At 43.2% G+C, this 21,516-nt stretch overlaps 3 protein-coding genes across 3 annotated transcripts; 2 read left to right on the top strand and 1 right to left on the bottom strand.

Annotated features, from left to right (window-relative positions):
* Positions 1 to 770: 770 nt before the first annotated feature.
* On the top strand, positions 771 to 9,266 carry faah2b (fatty acid amide hydrolase 2b). The gene is made up of 11 exons (XM_047584505.1): positions 771 to 1,054; positions 2,207 to 2,289; positions 2,795 to 2,931; positions 3,151 to 3,360; positions 4,280 to 4,399; positions 4,772 to 4,907; positions 5,739 to 5,856; positions 5,955 to 6,074; positions 7,922 to 8,033; positions 8,134 to 8,322; positions 8,499 to 9,266. The coding sequence occupies exons 1-11, from the start codon at positions 866 to 868 to the stop codon at positions 8,672 to 8,674; spliced, it is 1,590 nt and encodes a 529-aa protein (XP_047440461.1). The 5' UTR covers positions 771 to 865; the 3' UTR covers positions 8,675 to 9,266.
* A 635-nt stretch (positions 9,267 to 9,901) lies between these two features.
* On the bottom strand, positions 9,902 to 16,052 carry nelfa (negative elongation factor complex member A). The gene is made up of 11 exons (XM_047584491.1): positions 15,779 to 16,052; positions 13,627 to 13,798; positions 13,378 to 13,539; positions 13,020 to 13,109; positions 12,800 to 12,927; positions 12,620 to 12,689; positions 12,427 to 12,515; positions 12,229 to 12,337; positions 11,807 to 12,135; positions 11,612 to 11,711; positions 9,902 to 10,739 (listed from the first exon to the last, which is right to left on the bottom strand). Exons 1-11 carry the CDS (start codon positions 15,986 to 15,988, stop codon positions 10,555 to 10,557), a joined length of 1,644 nt encoding a protein of 547 aa, XP_047440447.1. The 5' UTR covers positions 15,989 to 16,052; the 3' UTR covers positions 9,902 to 10,554.
* Positions 16,053 to 16,809: 757 nt separating this feature from the next.
* On the top strand, positions 16,810 to 21,088 carry c1h4orf48 (chromosome 1 C4orf48 homolog). The gene is made up of 4 exons (XM_047584520.1): positions 16,810 to 16,949; positions 17,152 to 17,281; positions 18,341 to 18,429; positions 20,113 to 21,088. Exons 2-4 carry the CDS (start codon positions 17,173 to 17,175, stop codon positions 20,182 to 20,184), a joined length of 270 nt encoding a protein of 89 aa, XP_047440476.1. The 5' UTR covers positions 16,810 to 16,949; positions 17,152 to 17,172; the 3' UTR covers positions 20,185 to 21,088.
* Positions 21,089 to 21,516: the final 428 nt, after the last annotated feature.

Raw genomic sequence — 21,516 nt, 5'->3', positions numbered from 1 at the left:
TGAAAATGCCAAGTCACCAAAGTTATGAAACAAATGCAGCCACTCTGAAAGTGGAGAATAAGAAGCATAAATTCAAAATACTCAAATAAAGAAGAAAGAAAACAGAAAACGTAAATGACCTTGAAACAATTAGATGTAATACAACATATAATGAGACTTTTTTCTTTCTTCAGAAAGCTGAAAAAACATCCAGATTTTTAAATTTTCAACTTTTGTCCAAACGTGTCTCTTAAATTGACTGTTTATTGTAACTCACGCATAACTCAATAAAGTTTTAACTTTAAATCCAATTTCCAATCTGTGCACTAATCACTCAAGTCAACGTGGTTTATTAGTTAGTAAAAAGAAGAAAGAAGAAAACAAAAGAATGCCATCTCTAAACAAACACCAAAAGAAGTGGATTAACACGATTTATGATTCTGTCATTGTTGAACATTACCTTTGATTACCATGGAGACCGGTATATGTCATCGACAAGTTAGCCAGGATAGGTACAACATATATTCCGGTTTCACTTTTCAAAATAAAACCCAACGCCATAGCCAGTCATTTTATTTTTGCAGTTTATTTTGTCTTTACTAATTAATATTTGAAATATTGAAAAATACTATAAATATTAAGATTGTTTAATAATGTGAAAGTATTTCGCTTCAACTAACTAACTTTACTGAAGTACAAAAAAGAGCCACTTAATGAGAAAGGGAAAAAGCATATTTCCGGTTAAGGCGTTGTTTTCGCTAACCTCCGTTAGCTTGATTAGTACCTATATATAAACCTAAAGGGCCGCCGGTCACGGACGCGTTTCCGCGGTGTTGACAGCGGTCGAGCAGCCGGTGACCTTCGCTCCTCTCACCGCAGTGGAAACATGGCGCTGAGCCTTCTGGAAAGGGCTCAGGTGTGGCTCGCCAAGGTGGTTATGGGAGTCTTAATTGCGGTTTTTAGCTTCTTGTCCCCCCGGAGAGCCGGTGTGTCCGGGAAGAAGCTGCCGCCCGTCTCAAACCCGCTGCTGCTCGTGTCAGCTACGCAGCTCGCCAAGAAGATCCGGAGGAAAGAGGTGTGTCCCCGGTCAGACCACCACCGTACCTGGTGGAAGGCGTATGTCTCATTGCACCGGCTTCAGTCCAACACAGTGTCTTCTCTTATCTTAACTAATGTCACGTTAGAACAGTCTCTGGGAGTTAGCTAGTCATTTAGCACTGTGGCACTTTAGTTTTACTCCTCTCTTACATGTCAGTATGTTTTAATTATAAAGCTTATTGTGGCTAAAACCGTTTTGCATGCATATATATATATATATATATATTATTTTATTACAGTTGAATTCAGTTTCCCAGTGTGTCTATTAGCTGTGTAACACCTGTGGAATGACTGTACGCCTGTGCTCGCTGTATGTCCCGGATGTTAGTGTTTCTATTGGACAGAGTCAGACAGGTGTGTGCAAGAGAGAGAGCCCCAGTGAAACACCACTGAAGTAAGACTGTAATACTCTGTGCTGCTTGTCTGAGGAAGCATCCAATGCAATAACTGTTTCATTCATATTAAATGACAGGACAAAAATAACATCAAAATGTGACCTAGTAATAGACTTCTTGCGATTTTTCTGACAACAAAACGACTAAAAAGTTTACTTGATAAATACATCTATCAGCCATAACATTGAGACTGATCAAGTGGCTATCGTTTTATCTTAAGTGAGTGTTTTGTCCTCAAGGTTGATGGTCAAACGGGAATGTGGAAGGATCTGAGTGACTTATTTGGCAAGGGCTCAATTGTGACGGCCAGACGTCTGGGCCACATCTTCTCTAAAACTGCGGTCTGCAGTGGTCAGTTCCCGTCAAAAGTGGTTTGAGGAAAGAGAATGAATGAACCAGTCACAGTCATGTGTGGCCGAGCCTCATGAATGAATGTGGGTCGGAACCAACAGACAAGCAGCAGCGATAACTCACGTTAATGCTGGTTCTGAAAGAAAGTTCCTACGACGGACACATGAGCATCAGAACTGGACGACTAATCGATGAAAAAAAAGATGTGCTGGTCTGAGGTGGTGGTGCAAGTGGTGTCAGTTTGGTCAACAGATGTTTCTAGAGTACACCTGTAAATGTTGGAAACCTTTGTTCGTCTCCTCTTTTCAGTTTACCGATTTGTTTTTTTTTTTTAACCTCATCCTAACGCACTCCTTCGTGGTCTGAATGTTTTATCTGTGCAGGTGTCAAGTGTGGAGGTGGTGCAGGCTTACATCGACAGGATTCAAGAAGTTAACCCTTTACTGAACGCTGTTGTAAAAGACAGGCAAGAAAGAACCGTCCTTACACTCGTTACTTCGTTCATTTACTTGCAGGAACAACAAATGTTGACTTGTTCCAACTTCTCATATACAAGTATTTAATGCAGTTGTTTGTTATCAAGATAGTGAGCTAGATCATTTTCTTAGGTTTTGGACAGTTGTTTAGAATAATAATGCATTTAAAGACACTGTCATTTTATGGATAAGACTTGATTTTTTAAATTAAATTATTAAAAAATATGAAACGTCTGGTTAATTGATAATATAATCATCAGTATCTTTGTGTTTCCATCAATGAATGAGCTCCTCGGAGATGACTTAAGACTTTTCCTTGTTTCACTTCTGCACAAAAAGTTCTTGTGCTGCATCTTTTTCCAAAGTGAAAATGACACATTAACTACACAAAGGCTCAATTTGTCCACAGTCAAGGCTTCTTCTACGGTGCATAATCTCCAAATCAAGCTGAAAATACACGGAACTAGGTCAAACAATTCGTTTCTTTCTTTCCAGGTTTGCAGCCGCCCTCCAGGAGGCGGCCCAGGTCGATAAGCTGATTGAGGAGGAGACGGGAGGAGAGGAGGTGCTGGAGGACCGACTGCCGTTACTAGGAGTCCCACTCTCTGTCAAAGAGTCCTTTGCCCTGCAGGGTAAATCTAATCTCCTGTCGGCCTCTTTATGGCAGGCCCTTTACTTTGGTTACATACGTCTATTGACCTCTGTTTGAAAAGGAACATGTAGCCACCTGCACCCACTCACTGTGAACCTACAGCTAGTTGGGCACATGTAAGAACTGGACTTACAAACACGAAAAAAAGTGGGTCACGGGAACGAGACTGAAATTGAACATGAACGTTTCCGTCCCGCAGGCATGCCCTTCACCACAGGCATGATCTCCAGGCAGAGAATCGTGTCCACGGTCGACGCTCCCCTGGTGGCCCTGCTGAAGAGAGCGGGCGCCATCCCGCTGGGCGTCACCAACACCAGCGAGCTGTGCATGTGGAGCGAGTCGCACAACCACCACTACGGCATCACCAACAACCCGTACGACCTGGACCGGATAGCGGGAGGAAGCTCAGGTCAGCAGCCGTCGCTTTAACGAGTGAATGGTCCGGAAACGGTCCTCAACCCTTTATGAGGCCAGGGACCATATTTGGTTCAAGTTTAGAAGCATGTGGTTTTCATTGATCCAGTCAGAGAATGTGGTCTACAAAGTTCGCGTTCAAAGTCCACCGTGAAGAAGTGTAAGTGTAATAATATGTATGTTAACAAGTGTCTGAATCATGTTCCAAAGGTCTAAATACATGTTTACATTTGTTTACTACTTAAGGGCAAGTAGTCATACATATTAAATTCATTAATCTTTCATCTCTCCCTGAAAATGAACAAAAGAAAAATCACAAAATCAGTTTTTTGACGTCCTACAATAAAACTCTAGGGTTGAGATTTAGAGTTTCCAGGTATTTCAGTGAGTGCCCTGTAAAGGGTTAACTGCAGAGGTAACGGATCTGGGCCTGTAAAGGGGAACTCCTCTGATTTCCACATTGATCTGTGTGCAGGTCAAAGAGAGGCGCCGACAGTTGAATGAAACCTTTTGTGTTTGCACAGGGAGTTTCAAGTCTCATACGTCTCATGTGATGTGCCCCGGGTCAACGTTGGTTTGGGTGTGAAGGGGTATGAAAATTGCAATGATCTGCTGTGGAGTGAGAGCTTAAATGACCTCCATTAATCACTGAATCGAACCGAGGTTGAGCTGCATTGTGGGTAATGTAGGTTTCAGGCTTTGACAAGGAATAAGAATGTCACCGGCTACATTTACATGGAAACGTGTTAGAAATAGTACGATTATATGATTGAATACTTAATGTTGTTGTAGTCTCTGATTTGTTGTCGCTCACGGCCGCTCTGAGCAGAAGTTAAAGGTACCTTACAGAGTTTTTGGTCACATCTTAAGCCTCCTTAAACGTCTGTTCGCCTCCCCTCTTCCCGTGGTCTCAGGTGGTGAGGGCAGTATACTGGCAGGAGCAGGCGCAGTCATTGGTGTGGGCTCAGACATTGGCGGCAGCATCCGAATGCCGTGTTTCTTCAATGGAATATTTGGCCATAAAACCACTCCAGGTAAGATAATGTTTATTTTTACCATTTTTTTAATTGATAAAATGTAAATTTTGGTTGTGACACCAAAGACGGAGCTAAGAATAAAGTTCTATGTCTTGGATTCAACCTCTTAACACAGATTTGTGGTCTGATGATTTTAAAGTTGCTTGACTTGTGTTTAAACTCACAGTCTAAGCACAGTCTTTATTTCTGTTGGATTCTAATGTACCTAATACTCAATATTGACTTGTGTACATAAGTGACTGTTTGAAAGTTCAACCTTATCAACTAAGAAAACTTCTCCTACAGTTGATTTTTTTTGGCCCCCACTTGACTAATCAATAAAGCTGCAGATTTCAAGAACGTATCACTGTCAGTGACGTGTTTCTGCAGGTGTCGTCTCCTGTGAGAACCAGTACCCTCCCGTCTCTGGCAGACAGGACGAGTACCTCAGCAGTGGTCCCATGTGCCGCTACGCTGAAGACCTGCTGCCCATGCTGGAGATCATGGCAGGACCCAAAGCTCGCATGTAAGAGCTCTGCTGACCACTCGGCTTTCCAACGCCACCTTACACCACTGACATGTAGCTGACACAGGACACAGCAGGTTTTCATCAGTGTTCAATTTCCCTGTGGAGAGTATTCCTATAGTGTGTACATTCAAATAGTTCATATGGAAATATGGCAACAATCAAGAGGTATGTACATCCATAAATTCATTGCAGGTGTTTGGTAAGATTTATCTAAAAAGTAATAAACCTACCCAACTATCTCAGTCCTAGTTTGTTTTATGCTTCATGGATGTGAGGATGGACCACATGCAATATATATATAGATATGCAACAGTAGTTCTCTTTGACGTTTGAATCCAACCTGTCCAAGTGTCTTGGACCCATTCACACCCTGAATTTGAAGTTTCAAGGCACGACTGGGTCTTGAGGACATCAGTTCAATCTGAATAATGTCCTTTTAATTTCAGGTCTTTAACAGACCCAAGTCATGTGAGTTTAAAGTCGACACCACCTACAGATGTAGTTAGGAATGACAAGAATGACAGAGGCACTGGAGTCTCATTTCAAAGTTTTACTTGCCTCAAGGAGCCGATACATGAACTACAACAAGTACAGAACCGACTGACGACAGTGAGGTCGCATCCACTTTTATACAGTAGATCCCATCTTAGAATGGAGACAACAACTAGTCACAACAAATGAGCTGTAGGTTTTAATGACTCTGTGCTTTATCTGTGAGACCTTTCTCCTACTATTTGGTGAAGAGTGAATATCTTGTGACAGGTTAACCTTGGTCATTGATGGAGTGGTTAAACACTGGTCTAATTTGCGGTGTTTGCGTTCACACAGGTTGTCCTTAAACACTAAGGTGGACCTGAAGAAGCTGCGTTTCTTCACCATCCCTCATGACGGCGGCTCTCCGTACACGTACCCCGTCAGCAAAGAGCTCAGAGACATCCAGAGGAAGGTGAGTTGAATCCTCTCGCCAAACACCAAATAACCTCTTACAAAAGAAGACCTGCCACTGGAATGTTTTCAGAGCTGAAACGCCCGCATCTTCCACAGGTGGTGGAGCGTCTGGAGGCAGACCTCGGCGTGAAAGTCCAAGAAGTGCGGTTCCCCGGGCTCCGATACGGCTTCCAGATCTGGGACACCTACATGGGTCTTCCTGGCAAAGACGGAAAAGTAGGTGTACCCGATAACCTGATCCAGAGCTCCACTTCCTAGTGTGTGTGTCCAGAACAATTACCGCACGGCGGACGGAGAGAAGACAGCAAAGAAACGGCCGTTAGTTCTTCGCTGTTGCCAAGACTCTCTATCTAATAAGACTGTAAATGTTTCACAGTGAATGAAAGCAGGCTCAGTGTTAGTCACAGTAACTATTGTTGTCTGCTGCCTGGAAATGGTTCACTAATCTGTTTAGCTGCCAGCGCACGGGCTCCCACAAACACACAGCACTTCAGAGGACAGCGCACTGGTTTACATTTGTTTCCTACAGACGTCTCCTAACAACCACCTTAAACCAAATGTTACAACATCTGACGATTGAGACTGATGGGACGTTTTAACAAGGAGTCGAGTCCCCACAATGCGTCTTTGTCAACACATTTATGTCCCCTCATATAATTCCCCGAGGACTGCAGGGTCCTTAGGTTAATCTTTTAAGAGTTACGCTACTTGACCTGTGAAATGTATTTACTGATCGTTTGTTTTTAAAGTTTGACAAAGTGCATTCATTTAAGTAAAGGTGGAGTTTAACTTTAAACCACTATTTTAAAATTAACAGCAAAAGACTAAACAGCTGAAGACGCTCACAAGGAGCAGGAACCACCAGTTTAATGTTTTAGGTTAAACTGGTGGTTCCTGTTCTTTTTGGAAAAATGCTCAGTGTAGATGAGGAACCTGCATTTTCACTTATGTTTGAAATGTTTCCCCTCGTGCACACGGTTTTCTTCAGTCAGCAGCATTAAGCCTCAATTTGTAAACTAATCCTTGTGTCCATCAAAGAAATGTAATTTTTTCGTGGTTGATCTTCTCTCTTGGCGCATCTCAGATTTCATTTATTACACTAAATGAGATTATAGTAGTAACCACTGGACTACACCATCTATCTAACAGTATATACAGGAAAACATTTTACTGTACTAGTAATTGAACTTTAATAGTCTCATCTGTCCCTTGTTTTCTCTTTTAAATGAGTATAACACAGTGAGAACGTACGTAGACGGGCTACACTGGGAGGATTATCACACACCTGCCGTAACTGTCAGGATAGACTAGATAAGAGGACTTCATTAACATCTAGTGAGGATCTCTAGTAGTGAAAAACAACGTTGCCCTTCCTCCTGTTTAGACAAACCTACATAGGTATATCATAAGTACGTCTGATGCTCTCTATCAGCAGAGACGAAGTCTCTCACCATCTCCTGCAATAAAATCCTAAAAGATTCTGAATGCATCCAGTCTGAGAGTAGGCGCTCTGTAATGTGACCCAGGGCACATTGCATTCACACGACCAAAGAAATAAGAACTCATGCGACCCAGACGACCACAGATCACATCTTTCAAATGTGATCTCAGTGCATCTGTGGTGCGTTCATACCTCGTCTTTTACCGGATCCCGTCGCCCAGATTGGATCTTAAAGCAAAGGTCTGAGGTCCAGACAGTTTTATGAAGAGGTCGTTTGTTCCTATTCACCACAACGCTTTAGTTACGCTGTATCAAACTAAAGGGAGCCGAGCCATAAAGCAGGATATTGGATTTAGACGTAGAATATGTTATCTTAAGCCTTGTGATGCTTTAAAGGGACGTGGAATGTGTTGCTAGGGAGAGGGGCGTCGTTTCTTGCTTCACCAGCATCAACCTCAGATAAGAGGATGGAAATGAACAATGGATGCACAGTTGTGTGTGGGAACGAACGTTTACTGCAGTTTTCTAGTATTTCAAGTCACTCGACTTATTGAAGCCTCATATTGAGATAACTCAGAAATATAATAACCATACATGGTGTGTGTTTATTACGTGAACTCAGCCTCCTCTGCCCTTCGCTGAGCTGATGGGGGAACCAGGACGACCGGCATGGCCTCTGTGGGAGCTGCTGAAATGGATGGTGGGAAAATCAGACCACACCATGGCTGCTATCGGTAAGAGAGGGGGAAAAAAAAATAATCATTGATTTGTTTTACGTTTATTTTGTCTACATGAACTGAGCAGGAGTTGTGTGTGTGTGTGTGATGTCTTCAGGTTTGGCCCTAGTGGAGATGACCCGCAAGTCCAAACCCTCGTCTTTCTGCATCCAGCAGAAGGAGAAGCTGCAGAAGGAGATGGACGAGCTGCTGGGCACTGACGGGGTCGTTCTTTACCCCTCACATCCCAGGGTGGCGCCAAAACACCACCACCCGCTCTTCAGACCCTTTGACTTCGCCTACACCGGTCAGTTAACAGTCTCGTTTCATACGGTGTAGCAGCAGCAGCTAAGCTAAGCTCCTTGTCAGCTGTAACTTATGGCCATACACACGCATACTTCTTTTAGTCAGAATACATACCACGGCTATTTCTACTTGCACGTCATCAAGTTTCACTCCAGTTTTCACTTCCTCTGTCCTCAGGTGTGCTGAACATCTTGGGGCTGCCGGTCACACAGTGCCCCCTGGGTCTGGGCGAGGAAGGTCTTCCTCTGGGCGTGCAGGTCGTCGGCGGGAAGCTGCAGGACCGTCTGACCCTCGCCGTGGCTCTGTACCTGGAGAAGACATTCGGAGGCTGGAGGGACCCCGGCGCAAACTAAAGCCACACACACACACACACACACTATCAGCCATAACCAAACATCCACACTGGAGCTGGTTGGATCAAAGATAACGCCGCACTGCGTCTGCCTTGCTGCCGCCGCTGTGTGACACAAACAGAGAGGTACACCGGTCCAATGTTTAAGCCCCTGAGATTTTGTTTCGCACTAACGAAGCCTCAGTCATTTCAGTAAACGCCTTTCGAGATTTTATCATGTATCCCGTTCAGAGACTTTTATTTTACGAGCACAAGCTTTTTTTTTGAAAATAAATAAATACGTGAGCATTCACATTATCACACACGCTTGGTCTGATACGACCGAGGTCACGTCATTGCTTTCACAGACTCTGAAAGGTGTCATCTGCTGCAGCCAATCAGATCAGACGACAATCAAATGTGGGCAGCACACACACTCGCATCCAATTTGTTCATGAGCACATTCAATACAAACGGACCAAAGTGCTCTGCGGAGATGAGACGGTCTGAGGAAACAGCGGTGAAAGGCAGTCGTATGATAATGTGAACGTTATAATCGAGTGCCTGTTTTATGTTCCAACTGAGTCAGTTAATAAAAATATATCGGAATATTTGCTCTGATAACTTTGTTACAAAACTGCTTCTACAGCCGGCCCACACGGAGTCACATGGTTAATGTTCCTCTGCCTCGTTAACGACATAACTGAGTTTATACAGGCAGCATCAGAGTTGGTCTTTAAGTCATAATTAAATAACGACGACGGATGCCTCACATACGCTAAATATCAGTTCATCCGTGTTTATACGGTGTTAGATCATCAAAGACCAGGTTATTAGTCGTGGCCCCGGAGAAACAAACCTTTCAGAGGAACAAACACATTTGTACAACATATATGCTGAGTGGTGGAGATGGAATCGGACAGAGCTTGGCTAAATGCTGTAGACAGACAGTGAGCGGTCTCTGGTCATAATGTTATGGCAGGTAGCCAAGCTCTGTCCAATTACATCTTACCCACCCAGCATAGTTTATTCAGTCTGTACAAAAACAACTTGACGTGGGTTTCATGACTGTTCCAATGTTTTCTACTCTAATTTAAATACGAGGACACATTTACGATTAAAAAAAAAAAAAAAAAGCTGAACGCCTGCTGAACCATTTTTAGTTCTTAGGAACCACACGTGGACCTGGGGAGCTCTTCCTCACATCTGAATCGCTCTAAGTGATGAAGAAAGATGAGAAACACCCCTCTGGAGTCTGTTGTCGCTTTATTTTCTTCCCTTCTTTTGGAAAAAAGGATGAAAAACTGTTAAATATCTACCAGACGGCTCCGAACAGAACGTGACAGCACTGAGAGCTTCTCACCACCCCTGTTAGTTTTTTTTTTTTTTTTTGGTCATCTCTGTGACGACGGTCATTATTGTTTGTCTGTCTTGTCCCAGAAAAGGATTCTGCTCTGGTAGGTAGAAGAATAAGCTGCAAACGGCACATTTGTACAGAAAAATACAGACAGCTCGTCTTCTTTTCTAGACACGTGACATGCTTGTTCCTCGGGACGAGCGCTGAGAGGTGAGACTAGCTCCTCTGCTCTCACCCCTCCTGACCACAGCATCACCAAGGAGTCAGAGGCGACTTAAAAACAGAAACAATAAAAAGGGTAACAACCGAAAAAAAAAAAAAAAAAAAAAAATACAGAAATATTCTTCAAAGAGTCCTGCATTTTGGCGGGGCAGGAATAAGGGAGGACCTCTCTCTCCTTGCCATCCCCCCTCCTCCTCCTCCTCCTCCTCCCAGTGCTCCATTTGGCCCAAATGTGTTGCAAATACTTGTACTTGTGTGTAAACATGTTTTTTTTTTCTTGAAGTGGATAAGAAATTTTGGGTTGCGAGGGCACGCGAAGCGCCTCAAGAGGTATTGGTGATGGGTTTGTATTTCTTGAGCCGGGTCCACTGTCCCGTCGAGTAGTTCATTTCGAAGACTGTGTCCACCAGCATGGTGGTGCTGCCGGTGCCGTCGGCCTTGGGCAGAACCTCTGTGTGCTCGCTCAGCTTGATCTGGATGATGTCCCCCTGCTCCGGGCACGGGTTCTCTGCAAGAGGGGGAGCGGCGGGGTTAGCTTTGCCCTCATCAGGCCGGTTCACGTGCTTAGGAATCAACCATTTATTTAGTGTAATTATAGGACAGAGCGTTTAAGTCACTTCATCTGTATCAAATTCAAACAACATCCACTGAATCGGCAGCATGTGTCTTCGCTTCCATTTTCACTTCCTTCACTTGACACTTTGCATGTTAAAAATATGTAAATCAAAAATGCACAGTAACATATGGAGCGTTACATGTCAGAGACAACTGAAGCACTTTCATGAGTCATACAACAACTAAATACATAACTAGACCGAAACCAGCTGTGTATGTGACCATCAGTGCGTTAGGAGAACGTTAGTGGATCAACACAAAAATATATTTCAACTTTTTCTTACTAAAATGGATTAAAGTTCAAACATGATGAAGGTACTGTATGTTCAAGAGCTCAGAGGAATAAATTCATATTCAGTTATGTGTAGAGATCAACTGATATCAGGCCGATATTTGCGCATTTTACTGGTATCGGCATCATATATATACGCACACTTTTTTTGCATAACATAAGAGCTTAAATTATTCTCTGAGTTCAATAAATATTTATGAGTTTGGTTGAATTGAGACTTGTAACATTAATTATTGTGTTATTTTTATCATGTAAATGGAGGGAGAAAAAGTAGTATCGGCTCTCAAGTAAAAAAAAATAAATCAGTATCGTCCCTAAAAAATCCATATTGGTCAATCTCTAGTCGTGCGTCAAATAGAAACTTCATGAGTAGAGTTACACACCACATTTCATCAAAATAAATAATCTAATTCCCCAACAGCAAGCGAAGGCCACCGTGTGAAACGGGCGCTTGGTCTCCGCTGCCCTCATACCTCTGGATCCAGCCATGAAGCCCAGGATCAGGGCCTTCTCCGGTCTGGTGACCTTGTTGGCCGTCTTGAACATCTCCTGGGCGGCGTACATCTGGTCTCTCTGAGGATCAGAAGACGGCACGGGGCAGACAATTTAGCCGACTTAATTCTCGCAGGGAGTTAAAGCAACCAGCCTGCTCTTGTTTTCCTCCTTACCGTGAGCGAGAGGTTCTTTTTGGGTTGGGGCTGTGGTGGCGTGGGCGCCGGTGTCGGGGTGGGTGTCTGAGGTGTGCTGGGAGGCTGGGTGGGGGTCTCCGGCTGGCTGGCGGTCGCGGCCGCCGGGGGCCCGTTGCTGGCGGGGGTGGAGGCCGGCGTGCTGGGGGATGTGGGGGTCGCGGGGTTGGCCGCGGTGTTCGCGTTGTACATGGGCGTCCTCTGCTTGTACTGGCCCGGGAGGCTGGCGTTGGCTCCAGTGCCTGCTGTTGCCGACTCCTCCGGCTGGCGAGCTGCCTGCAGCGTGTCCCGACCTGAACCGCCAGCGTTGGCTTCGCGGGAAGACGGTGGAGAAAAGACGTCAGCTTTAGCTCTGAGGGGGGGGGGGGGGTTCTTTAGGTGAGGGTGCGGGAGGAGAGACTTACCTGGCTGTGCCTCGGAGCTGGGAATGTAGGAGGAGGAGGGGACCATGCTGGGGGTGGCCGGTAGGTAGCTGGTTGACGGCAGGGGATTCTCGTTCAGCGCCCCCAGTTTCTGAGAATAAAAACAGCGAGCGTGTCTGAAACTGCGGCTTGTTAGCGATGATCAGGAAACACAACAAGGACGCGTGCAGCGTGAAGTACCTGTGCAGAGACGAGGCCGGCTGCGTAGTCCGGCGTGGTGTTCTCCACCACGGCTTCTTCTTTGGCTGCTTTCTCTCCCGCCTCCGTTTCTACGTCAGAAAAAAAAAACATAATTTAAAACAACATATTCAGACTTTTTCTGGACGTGTGCGGCTTAGCTTTGAAATTTGTGTAAACTGATAGCTTTAATTACCCAGAGTCTTTCTTCTCCTCTTAGCCTCTCTTCCAGCTCCGACCATGTCCAGCTCTGAAATGTCTAACAACTGAGAAGAAGAAGAACAAAATTAACATCAAAAATAATCTACACAACTGAATGAAAATAAAACAATGTAATAACAGTGTAAAAGAGGTAAGAACACGAGAAAAGGTTTACCTTGACCCCCCTCTCCTTCCGCAGGGGCGTCCGTGGGGGAGCAATAGGTGTGCGGTTACTGGGGGGGCTGAATATACTGGGGGCGGTGGGGCTTCGGAACGGGGCCTTGGGAATCCCCCTGAGAGGAGCTTGAGACGCAAACAACGACAACGCGCATCAGCAACACCGATAGACTGTCACGGATTAAGGCGCCGCTAATGAGCAGACGGCTGTAACTCACTGGTAGTGTCGATCTTTTTGACCAGTCCTCTCCCTTTGGCATGAAAAGGCACTCCGGCTGTCTTTTTCAGCTGCTGGGCTGTTTCTGTGGCTACAAGAAAAAACAGAAACAGACAGAAAATGTAACTCGGGAAAAGAGAAGCCGCAATCGCAATACGCCAACACAAACAAGGGATTTGTCGTGGTGTTTGATGCAATGAGAGAAAATGAGAAAGTAAAACACAAGTTCTGCAAGTTAAGACGCAAACGGGAGCATTTAAAATAGACCTAGTATATGAAAAACAACCATTTTCTTCAACCAGAAACAACCCCAGCACGTTGACATGGTATAAAACTGACTGTGTCTACGAGCGACTTACATTTCTGTAGTAGTTCTGCTCGGAGGGTTGCGCTCTTGGGCTTTCTCTTGAGCTGGAAATGTTTGACGGGGGGCGTGAGAGGCCCCACGAGAGTGGTCAGCGCACTCTTGTTCAGGTACTGGCATTCGAGAGGAAGCATGGCGGACGCCTCACACTCGCCCACTGAGAAGGAAAGGAGAGAAGGGCTCACCGAGATGTTCACAAACCAGTCGCAGACTAACTGCTTTAAAACAAATGAGCGCTGCCCACCCTTTTCTCTGAGCTCTCCAAGAATGTCCTGCACATTCGGGTTCTGCTCCTCCAGGTCCAGGTTGAGAGAGCCGGTCTCTGGGAAGGACTTGAGGATGTCCGCAACCATCAGCACCCAGGGCTCTGAGTCCACCGTGGCCAGCTGGATTATCTCCGACAGGGCCTCCTTCATCTGGCAACAGAGTCAGGTGGCGTTAGCGGGACCAGTTTAATGAGGATGAAGGGTTTCTGTTATTTCTGTTATTTTAAACAAATGCTGAACACCACAACTTTAATCGACATATGATTTAGTGCAGGACTGTTGATGCTAAAATGTTTTCACTGGTGTCGGCTGAAGTGAAACCACATCTGCCGTCATATCTAACCAGTTCGTTTGAGTGTAACGGGTACAACACGGTTGAGCCACTTTAACTCACTCTGGGGGACATACGTTGGCTTTAAATTGAAAGCAATCTGCTGCCAAGAAATGTTTTACGAAATCACCTCACCTTTTCGTTGCACAAAATGAGACTCTGACCCAGCGTTGGGTAATGTTTACAAGCACATGAGTACATTTCTATAATTTATTACTGTTGGCAAAGCGAGACACGGGACCCCAAGGACTCTGCAGAGGCTCTTCACAATAATATTTCCACAGGAAAAATAGAATTAACAACGTGATAATTAAGAGAATGTTTTCTTAACTTGAATTTAAAAGATGTCAGTTTGCCGGCAGACATGTAAAGGTATCACCTTCAGACAAACAAATTAATTCCTAATAAAACATAAAAACCTCTGAATAGTAATAACTCTGGAAAACTAAATGTAAGCACACTCCATCTTTGGAACAGCCCATATTCGTTCACATGCAGTTTGCTTTAGTTAAATCACAGAAAGATGCAAGATTCAAGTTGTGTCTATGAGAGAGGACCAGCTCCAGCAACTTCCACCTTTAGTACATCAGTCTATAAACAAAAACTATTCTGTACAATCAAAGTTAAACCTCCAAGACAAGCGACCAAAATAATTATGACACTTACATCATTTAAGCAAAAAAATTTATTCTAACTTCTCCGCAGTAATATTTTGCTGTTTTTTTTTGTCTGTAAACCCAGTTATTAGCGGGGAGGAAAATAACAAGTTCAAAAATGTCATGAGATTTCAGATCATTTTCAGTGGTTTTATAGAAAACGAACAACACAGGGAAGAAAATAATCAGCCGACCCACAATATTATAAGATTAAAATGCAGATCACAGTCAGTGATCAGTGATGAATTAATATGCAGATAGATGCTTTATTTGTCCTTCAAATTAAATTGTTTCCACAGCCCAGAGAAGACAACACATCATTTTACATGTAACATATGTCATCCACCATATACCACATGTCTACCACATATATCCCACTAACACATCACAGCCTCTTTAGTGATTTACTCAGTTGCATCATTGCATTTGGAAAGAAACTTTTGCAGAACTCAACTTTTTTTTCCCCCCCTGTTTACTGACTTGTAGCGGTGACCAGAAGGAAACAGTAGGAAACCTGGATTAAGGAGGTGGATGGGATCAAGTGCACCGCTGTGTGCTAATGGCTATGTGGCGCTTTATGAAGCTAGGCAGGTGATATGTGAAATGGAGCGGAGGCTGGTACCGCCCTCCCGATCCCCGTTTAGTCCTGATCCTATCCAGTCCTGATCATGATCCCTCTCCAGTCCTGAGCCCATCCCACCACGATGTCTGCCCGGGCACCGCTAGGCTAATGCTCCAGCTGCAGCTGGTGAACCACCGCTCAAGGAAAAAAAAAAAAAAACACAACGCCAATGAGCTATCGACAAATCGCGGAGCATCTCATTGTTAATTTATGTGCAGGATTGTGTTGTTGACTTGAAATTGAGGTGAAGGAAACTTCAGGATATATCCCAGAGCCGGCATCATCCCGCCGCTTCTTACGTTAGCTAACAATATTATCTATCCGTGGTAAAGTTAAAGATAGCAAGCTAAAGCTAACCGAGCAGATGCAATAGTGTGATTAGACTGTTCGTGCGCAGACTTTACACTCAGAGGAGAAGTCGTGCTCATAAGTAGAGCAGTTAGCAGGGAGCTGAGCTCCCGTCTTCGCCGTGAATCAAAGTTAATAGCTTATCTGACGGCTAGCTCACGTACGGCACCCACCTCGTCTACGGTCCGCCTCGGAAGGTGCAGCATCCCCAGCAGGAGCTTCAGCTTCACCGGCGGCGATAAGCTCGAAAAGCACAGCCGTATGTTGTCGATGACCGACACGGTGAGGAGGGAAGCGATGCTCGGCGGCGTCCACAGCTCGTCCGTAGATCCAAGTTTGTTGTGAAGCCACAGGCCGGTGTCGCTGTCCTTCATCGACGCCATCTTGGAAAAAGAAGTGTTTTGAGTTCGGGCATTTTAACGGGCTACCTAAGAAAACAGCAGTCAGGACCCCGCCCACAGCAGGGCGGGGGGGCACTTTTCAGCATTTTAAAACAAATACACTCGTTCAAAATAAACACTAAAAAATAAACAATGAAACGTGAAAAATAATAATAATAATAATAAAAAAAGCTAATTCCATCTTCTATTCGGTCGTAACTGCATATATCCCGAGTTGTAGTATGTCCACGTGGTGTCTATATATTATTACAACAAAGTCTCAACAGGCGCTTGTGTTTTTCATTGCCAGTTTGTACTGAGCTTACAAATGGAAAGGTACACACTATTTAATGTTTGCTAATTTTAAGTAACTGAATTCATCATCACAAACGATTTAATGCACATTTATTCTTTACAGTGTACACATTTACACAACGTGCCCATATACTGGCTTGTTCATTGGGTGCACTAATGAAAACGAATGTATTCTAATACAACTCTAAGTTAATACAAAACTTAAAAAAAATCCACACTTTGGTTGTGAGGTGTTATCAGTATAATGAATGTAGGAAAGAAAATAAAAGCAGCATAAAAAGAGTATTTTTATATATCGTGTGTAATGCCTCCTTAATGTATGACCAATAAATAATTTTAACATCGACATATTGTGTCTATCTATCTCCGATCTATCTATCTGAAACCACCGTAAACTAAAGCTGTTTTAAGTAAAATTAACAAATTTCCTGTGAAATGTCGTGGTACAGTTTAAATCTATAATAATTCTCCGCTTTTGTTTATGTGAAGTCTGTGGGCTTTTAGTTTGGAACGTCGTCACCGGAAGTCTCGGTTCTGGTCCCCATAGCAAATTATAGATGACCCACACGCATGCGCACTCCTATAATCCACATAAAACAGTCCTCGGTGGGCATCTTGTGTTCCACAAAACACCGTCGCTTATTTTACGGTAAGATAACAACACATTTTGTTAAATTAATGTTCACTATTTGTATATTTCATTTAGACACAGATACACACACATTTCCCGTTGAATATTTGACAATTTTCCAAACAAAGCCCATCAGATTTCACGATTTAATTGGCGTGTAGGACATTTTCAGCTGTTTTTATGTGTGAAAACCTGATTAATGCCAGTCTGTAAATTAAAGGCAGTTGATCGCATCATCGCCATGGCGTCCAGAGGGTATGTGCAGGCAGCGGTGCTTCTCCTGGCGGTCCAGCTCTGTCTCGGTGCAGCTGATGCGGATCTGGAGGCAGGGACTGTGATCCCCGCTGAAAGTAGGTGGATTTTTAAATACGGGGTTTTGCCCTTTTCATCTATCCAGTGCGCGTTTTGCATTTGTATTTAGGTAGAAATCCATCAGCCACAGCGGCGGTGTGCAGGTCTCACGGGGCTGTCATAGTGGGAATTATAGGTCATCATAATTAATGTTTCATACTTCCATTAGGAAACTGGGCCTGCGCGACATTACTGTTGGATTTCACTATGGAAAAATACATATAATTTAATTTATGGCGTATTATTGGATATTTGACCTTTTTAATCCAGTCTTCTGTCCATATACAGTCACTAACCAGTAATTATTTGGAAGTAAGTCCCTCCTGATGTAACAGTCCCGCACTAAATCCTCCTTCCTGACTGTTATGATGTTCAGTTTATGTTGAAAAGACTTCAGTGTGGAGGTCATTTGACTGTACGATCGTTTTGGAGGATTCAATTTGTGGTGCTGCTGAACTGCACTGAATTAATCACTTAAGCGTTTCTGTTATTTAGCCTTGTCCACTGACTAAATCAGGGATACCAAAATAATAGAAACACGTGTCAATACAACACAATACATTGTTAAACTAATGGTGAATACCAGAACTTTCATTAAGAGAAGGTACAGCGCAGGACAATAGAGTGCGCTTTTTTATTTTTTATTTTTTTTTTACTTGTGTACCTAATGAACTTACAGTTAAGAAGAAATGCTCATTTATATAAGTATATATAATACAATGTACATATATAAAAGTAAAGCTGGGCGTGTTTTAATAGAAGAAATAATTACAATGTTTCATATATGAATTTTGAGACAATAAAACCAAATTGTCTATGCTTTATAGCCCATGGGGCTTCATGCTATATGCAGCTTAACAGGATTATGCCGACGTCAGATAAATATTACCATAGCTGTCTGAGATTTATGAGCCTCTTTATTTATGCTTCTGTTAGACACTATATGTATGTTTTACTTTGAAATAAAATACAACCTGAAATAAATTCTTATTTAATAATAAGGCAAATGTATACTCTTTTTTTTTTCTTTTCTTTCTTTTCTGAACACCCGTTTCCAGGTCGCCCCTGTGTGGACTGCCATGCCTTTGAGTTCATGCAGAGGGCGCTGCAAGATCTAAAGAAGACCGCGTTCAACCTTGATGCCAGGGTAAGTGGAGTCCGTCTCTCCTGGATGCTTTTAGAGCATCTTCTTATTGTCTTTGGATCATCTGTATCATACCCTCTTTGATTGTTTAATTTTTAACTAGCTCACATTGAATCTTGGTTTGGAGGATGGTGGCTGATCGTAATGCAGAATGACGTACATACTTACTGTACATCATAATTATTGTGTTATGTGGTATGTTTCAGTATTTATGTAATTTATTTGGGTCACATGTTTTATGTTCATGTCTAAATTTTTTGCCTTTGCATTCTCCTCTTTGATATACACTCACTGGCCAGTTTATTAGGTACACCTTGCTAGTAAAAGTTTGGACCCTCTTTTACCTTCAGAACTGTCTTAATTCTTGATGGTATATTTTCAACAAGGTGTTGGAAACATTTCTTAGAGATTTTGGTCCATATTGACATGATAGCATCACACATCTATGATGAGAACCTCCCGTTCCACCACATCCCAGAGGTTCCTCTATTGGACTGTGGAGGCCACTGGAGTACAGTGAACTCATTGTCATGTTCAAGAAACCAGTCTGAGATGATATGAGCTTTGTGACATGGTGCATTATCCTGCTGGAAGTAGCCTTCAGAAGATGTTACACTGTGTTCATAAAGGGATGGACATGGTCAGTAACAATACTCAGGTAGGCTGTGGCATTTAAACCATGCTCAGTTGGTACTAAGGGGCCCAAAGTGTGCTAAGAAAATATCCCCCACACCATCACACCACCATCACCATCCTGAACCGTTGATACAAGGCAGGATGGATCCATGCTTTCATGTTGTTTATGCCAAATTCTGACCCTGACTTCCGAATTGTCGCACCTGAAATCGAGACTCGTCAGACCAGGCAACGTTTTTCCAATCTTCTATCGTCCAGTGTTGGTGAGCCTGTGTGACCTGTAGTCTCAGTTTCCTGTTCATAGCTGACAGGAGTGTCCCTGTGTGGACTTCTGCTGCTGTAGTGCATCTTCTTCAAGGTTGGACGTGTTGTGCGTTCAGAGATGGTTTTCTGCATTCCTTGGTCGTAACCAGTGGTTATTTGAGTTACTGTTGCCTTTCTATCATCTCCAACCAGTCTGCACATTCTCCTCTGAACTCTCTGTAAACCCTAGAGATGGTTGTGTGTTAAAATTTCAGTAGATCAGCAGTTTGTGAAATACTCAGACCAGCCCGTCTGGCACCAACAACCATTGCACGTTCAAAGTTAAATCCTCTTCCTCATTCTAATGCTTGGTTCGAACTTCAGCAAGTTGTCTTGATCACCTCTACATGAATAAATGCATTGAAATGCAGCCATGTGATTGGCTGATTAGCTATTTATGTTAACAAGCAGTTGAACAGGTGTACCTAACAAAGTGGCAAGTGAGTGTATTTTTCCTATTTGTATGTTTTATTTTAGTCAGTAGAGGTCTAAGCCTGTCTGGAGAACACAAACCTCCCTCTTTGACAGTGGAACTCATTGTCTTCATTACTTCTGTTAAGAACGTCATTATGAATCATTTTTATTACATGCAGGAAACAAACAAGCCTAAATCAAACACATGGCATTTAATATGAACCCACTGCCTCCAGATAATGACAAATAATGTGATTTATTGACTTATTAAACCGTGACCCCTAAGAGGGATATTGGATATTTAATGCCTTGATGTTGTTTTTGCTGCTGCAGACAGAGACGCTGGTGCTGAGGGCGGAGAGGAGGGCCCTGTGTGACTGTATGCCCACTAACTCACTGCGCTGAGCCGGACACTTCCTCCTGCCACCACTACGAAACAACCCTGTTCTAAAACCTCGACTCATCTTCTCCACACAATAGGCACTTTATTTTGTTTTCTCTCATATCAGCATCTTCACGAGGCCTGTTTTTGTTTTTGCCTTATTCGGGACGACTTTTCTACCACGAATGTTTTCCATTGTGAATGACTTTGGACATAAGTTTGTTTCCATCGACAGCTCTCACCTGTTTCCTGCCAGACATAAACTAATTTTTTTGTGTTTTTTTTTGTTTTGTTTTGTTTTTCTCAACTGCATCACACAGAAGAATGCGTTTATACGTTTACTTGTTGAATGTGTTCGAGATCAATGTTTACGACGATTACGCGCATCAAACTGTAGCATCACACTGAGTTTATTTATCTGCTCAAAGTAAGATTTCAGTTTTGATTTCAGTTCCAATTAGAGATCTGAGTGTAATTTCACGGATTAAAAGAAACGGAGGAATTAACCATGGAGATTGTTTTTGTAAAATGATATAAATGTGAAGTTTTATCATATTTTTAGGCGGACAAAAGAATACTTGTAGGTATTGATTTAGCAAAGCACTGTAGCATGAATTTACGGCACTTTCTGTTCATCTACTGTTAATATAGATTGTATGTATAGATTATGTACTGTATATGTACACGGGAACGTGTAATAGAGGTGTCCGCGGACTTTGTCTTCACCGTCTGACAAAGGCGAGAATAGTGATGAACTGTACGGTATCAGATGTGCTGCGCCATCAGCAGGTGAAGAGGAGGAAACGGCGGAGGTGAAACAATTGTCTTATTGTTGCTTGTTCATGGAGAGCGTACTCTGTTTTCACAAGAAGCCACATTAACTGTCTTAATGTTGTACCGATAAATAAAAAGAACTAATGATCTTAACCGCTTTTGTTCTATTATTCAATTTCATTTCATCCAGACAGCAGCAACAAAATCCATGCTGTCTCATGCTTGTCTCGTGAGAGCAAGAATTCAGGTGGAGAGAAAAGATGAAGCAAGCAGATAAATAAATACACTGACCAGCCATAACATTAAAACCACTGATGGTGAAATGAACATCTTTAACCATCTTGTGATAATTCAGTGAAACTTTTGGACCTGGCATTCATGTAGCACCCACCTAGATTGAAACCAGACACCCCCACCTCATAGCAATGACACTCCTTGGAGGCAGCAGTCATCCCCAGTAGGATGCAGCCTGACACACACACATACAAAACCACTTTAGGAACAACTGAGAAAACATGAAAAACAGCACAAGGCCTAAAATTCACTACATCCAAAGTCCATAGAGGCCCCTCCCCTCAACC

Source organism: Mugil cephalus, chromosome 1, assembly GCF_022458985.1.
Source record: "Mugil cephalus isolate CIBA_MC_2020 chromosome 1, CIBA_Mcephalus_1.1, whole genome shotgun sequence".
In the NCBI taxonomy this organism is placed as follows: domain Eukaryota; kingdom Metazoa; phylum Chordata; class Actinopteri; order Mugiliformes; family Mugilidae; genus Mugil; species Mugil cephalus.
Note: the sequence above shows the minus strand (reverse complement) of the source record. Positions and strands in the feature narration are given on the sequence as shown.

Excerpts from the sequence above, each read along its gene's own strand:
- c1h4orf48 (XM_047584520.1), top strand. The coding sequence starts at position 17,173 with ATGGCGTCCAGAGGGTATGTGCAGGCAGCGGTGCTTCTCCTGGCGGTC. Across the intron at positions 17,282-18,340 it reads GACTGTGATCCCCGCTGAAA|GTCGCCCCTGTGTGGACTGC; the intron begins GTAGGTGGATTT and ends ACCCGTTTCCAG. Across the intron at positions 18,430-20,112 it reads CGTTCAACCTTGATGCCAGG|ACAGAGACGCTGGTGCTGAG; the intron begins GTAAGTGGAGTC and ends TTGCTGCTGCAG.
- faah2b (XM_047584505.1), top strand. The coding sequence starts at position 866 with ATGGCGCTGAGCCTTCTGGAAAGGGCTCAGGTGTGGCTCGCCAAGGTG. Across the intron at positions 6,075-7,921 it reads TTCCTGGCAAAGACGGAAAA|CCTCCTCTGCCCTTCGCTGA; the intron begins GTAGGTGTACCC and ends ACGTGAACTCAG. Across the intron at positions 8,034-8,133 it reads CCACACCATGGCTGCTATCG|GTTTGGCCCTAGTGGAGATG; the intron begins GTAAGAGAGGGG and ends TGATGTCTTCAG.
- nelfa (XM_047584491.1), bottom strand. The coding sequence starts at position 15,988 with ATGGCGTCGATGAAGGACAGCGACACCGGCCTGTGGCTTCACAACAAA. Across the intron at positions 12,516-12,619 it reads GAGGAGAAGAAAGACTCTGG|AAACGGAGGCGGGAGAGAAA; the intron begins GTAATTAAAGCT and ends TTTCTGACGTAG. Across the intron at positions 10,740-11,611 it reads CTTCATGGCTGGATCCAGAG|AGAACCCGTGCCCGGAGCAG; the intron begins GTATGAGGGCAG and ends CCCCTCTTGCAG.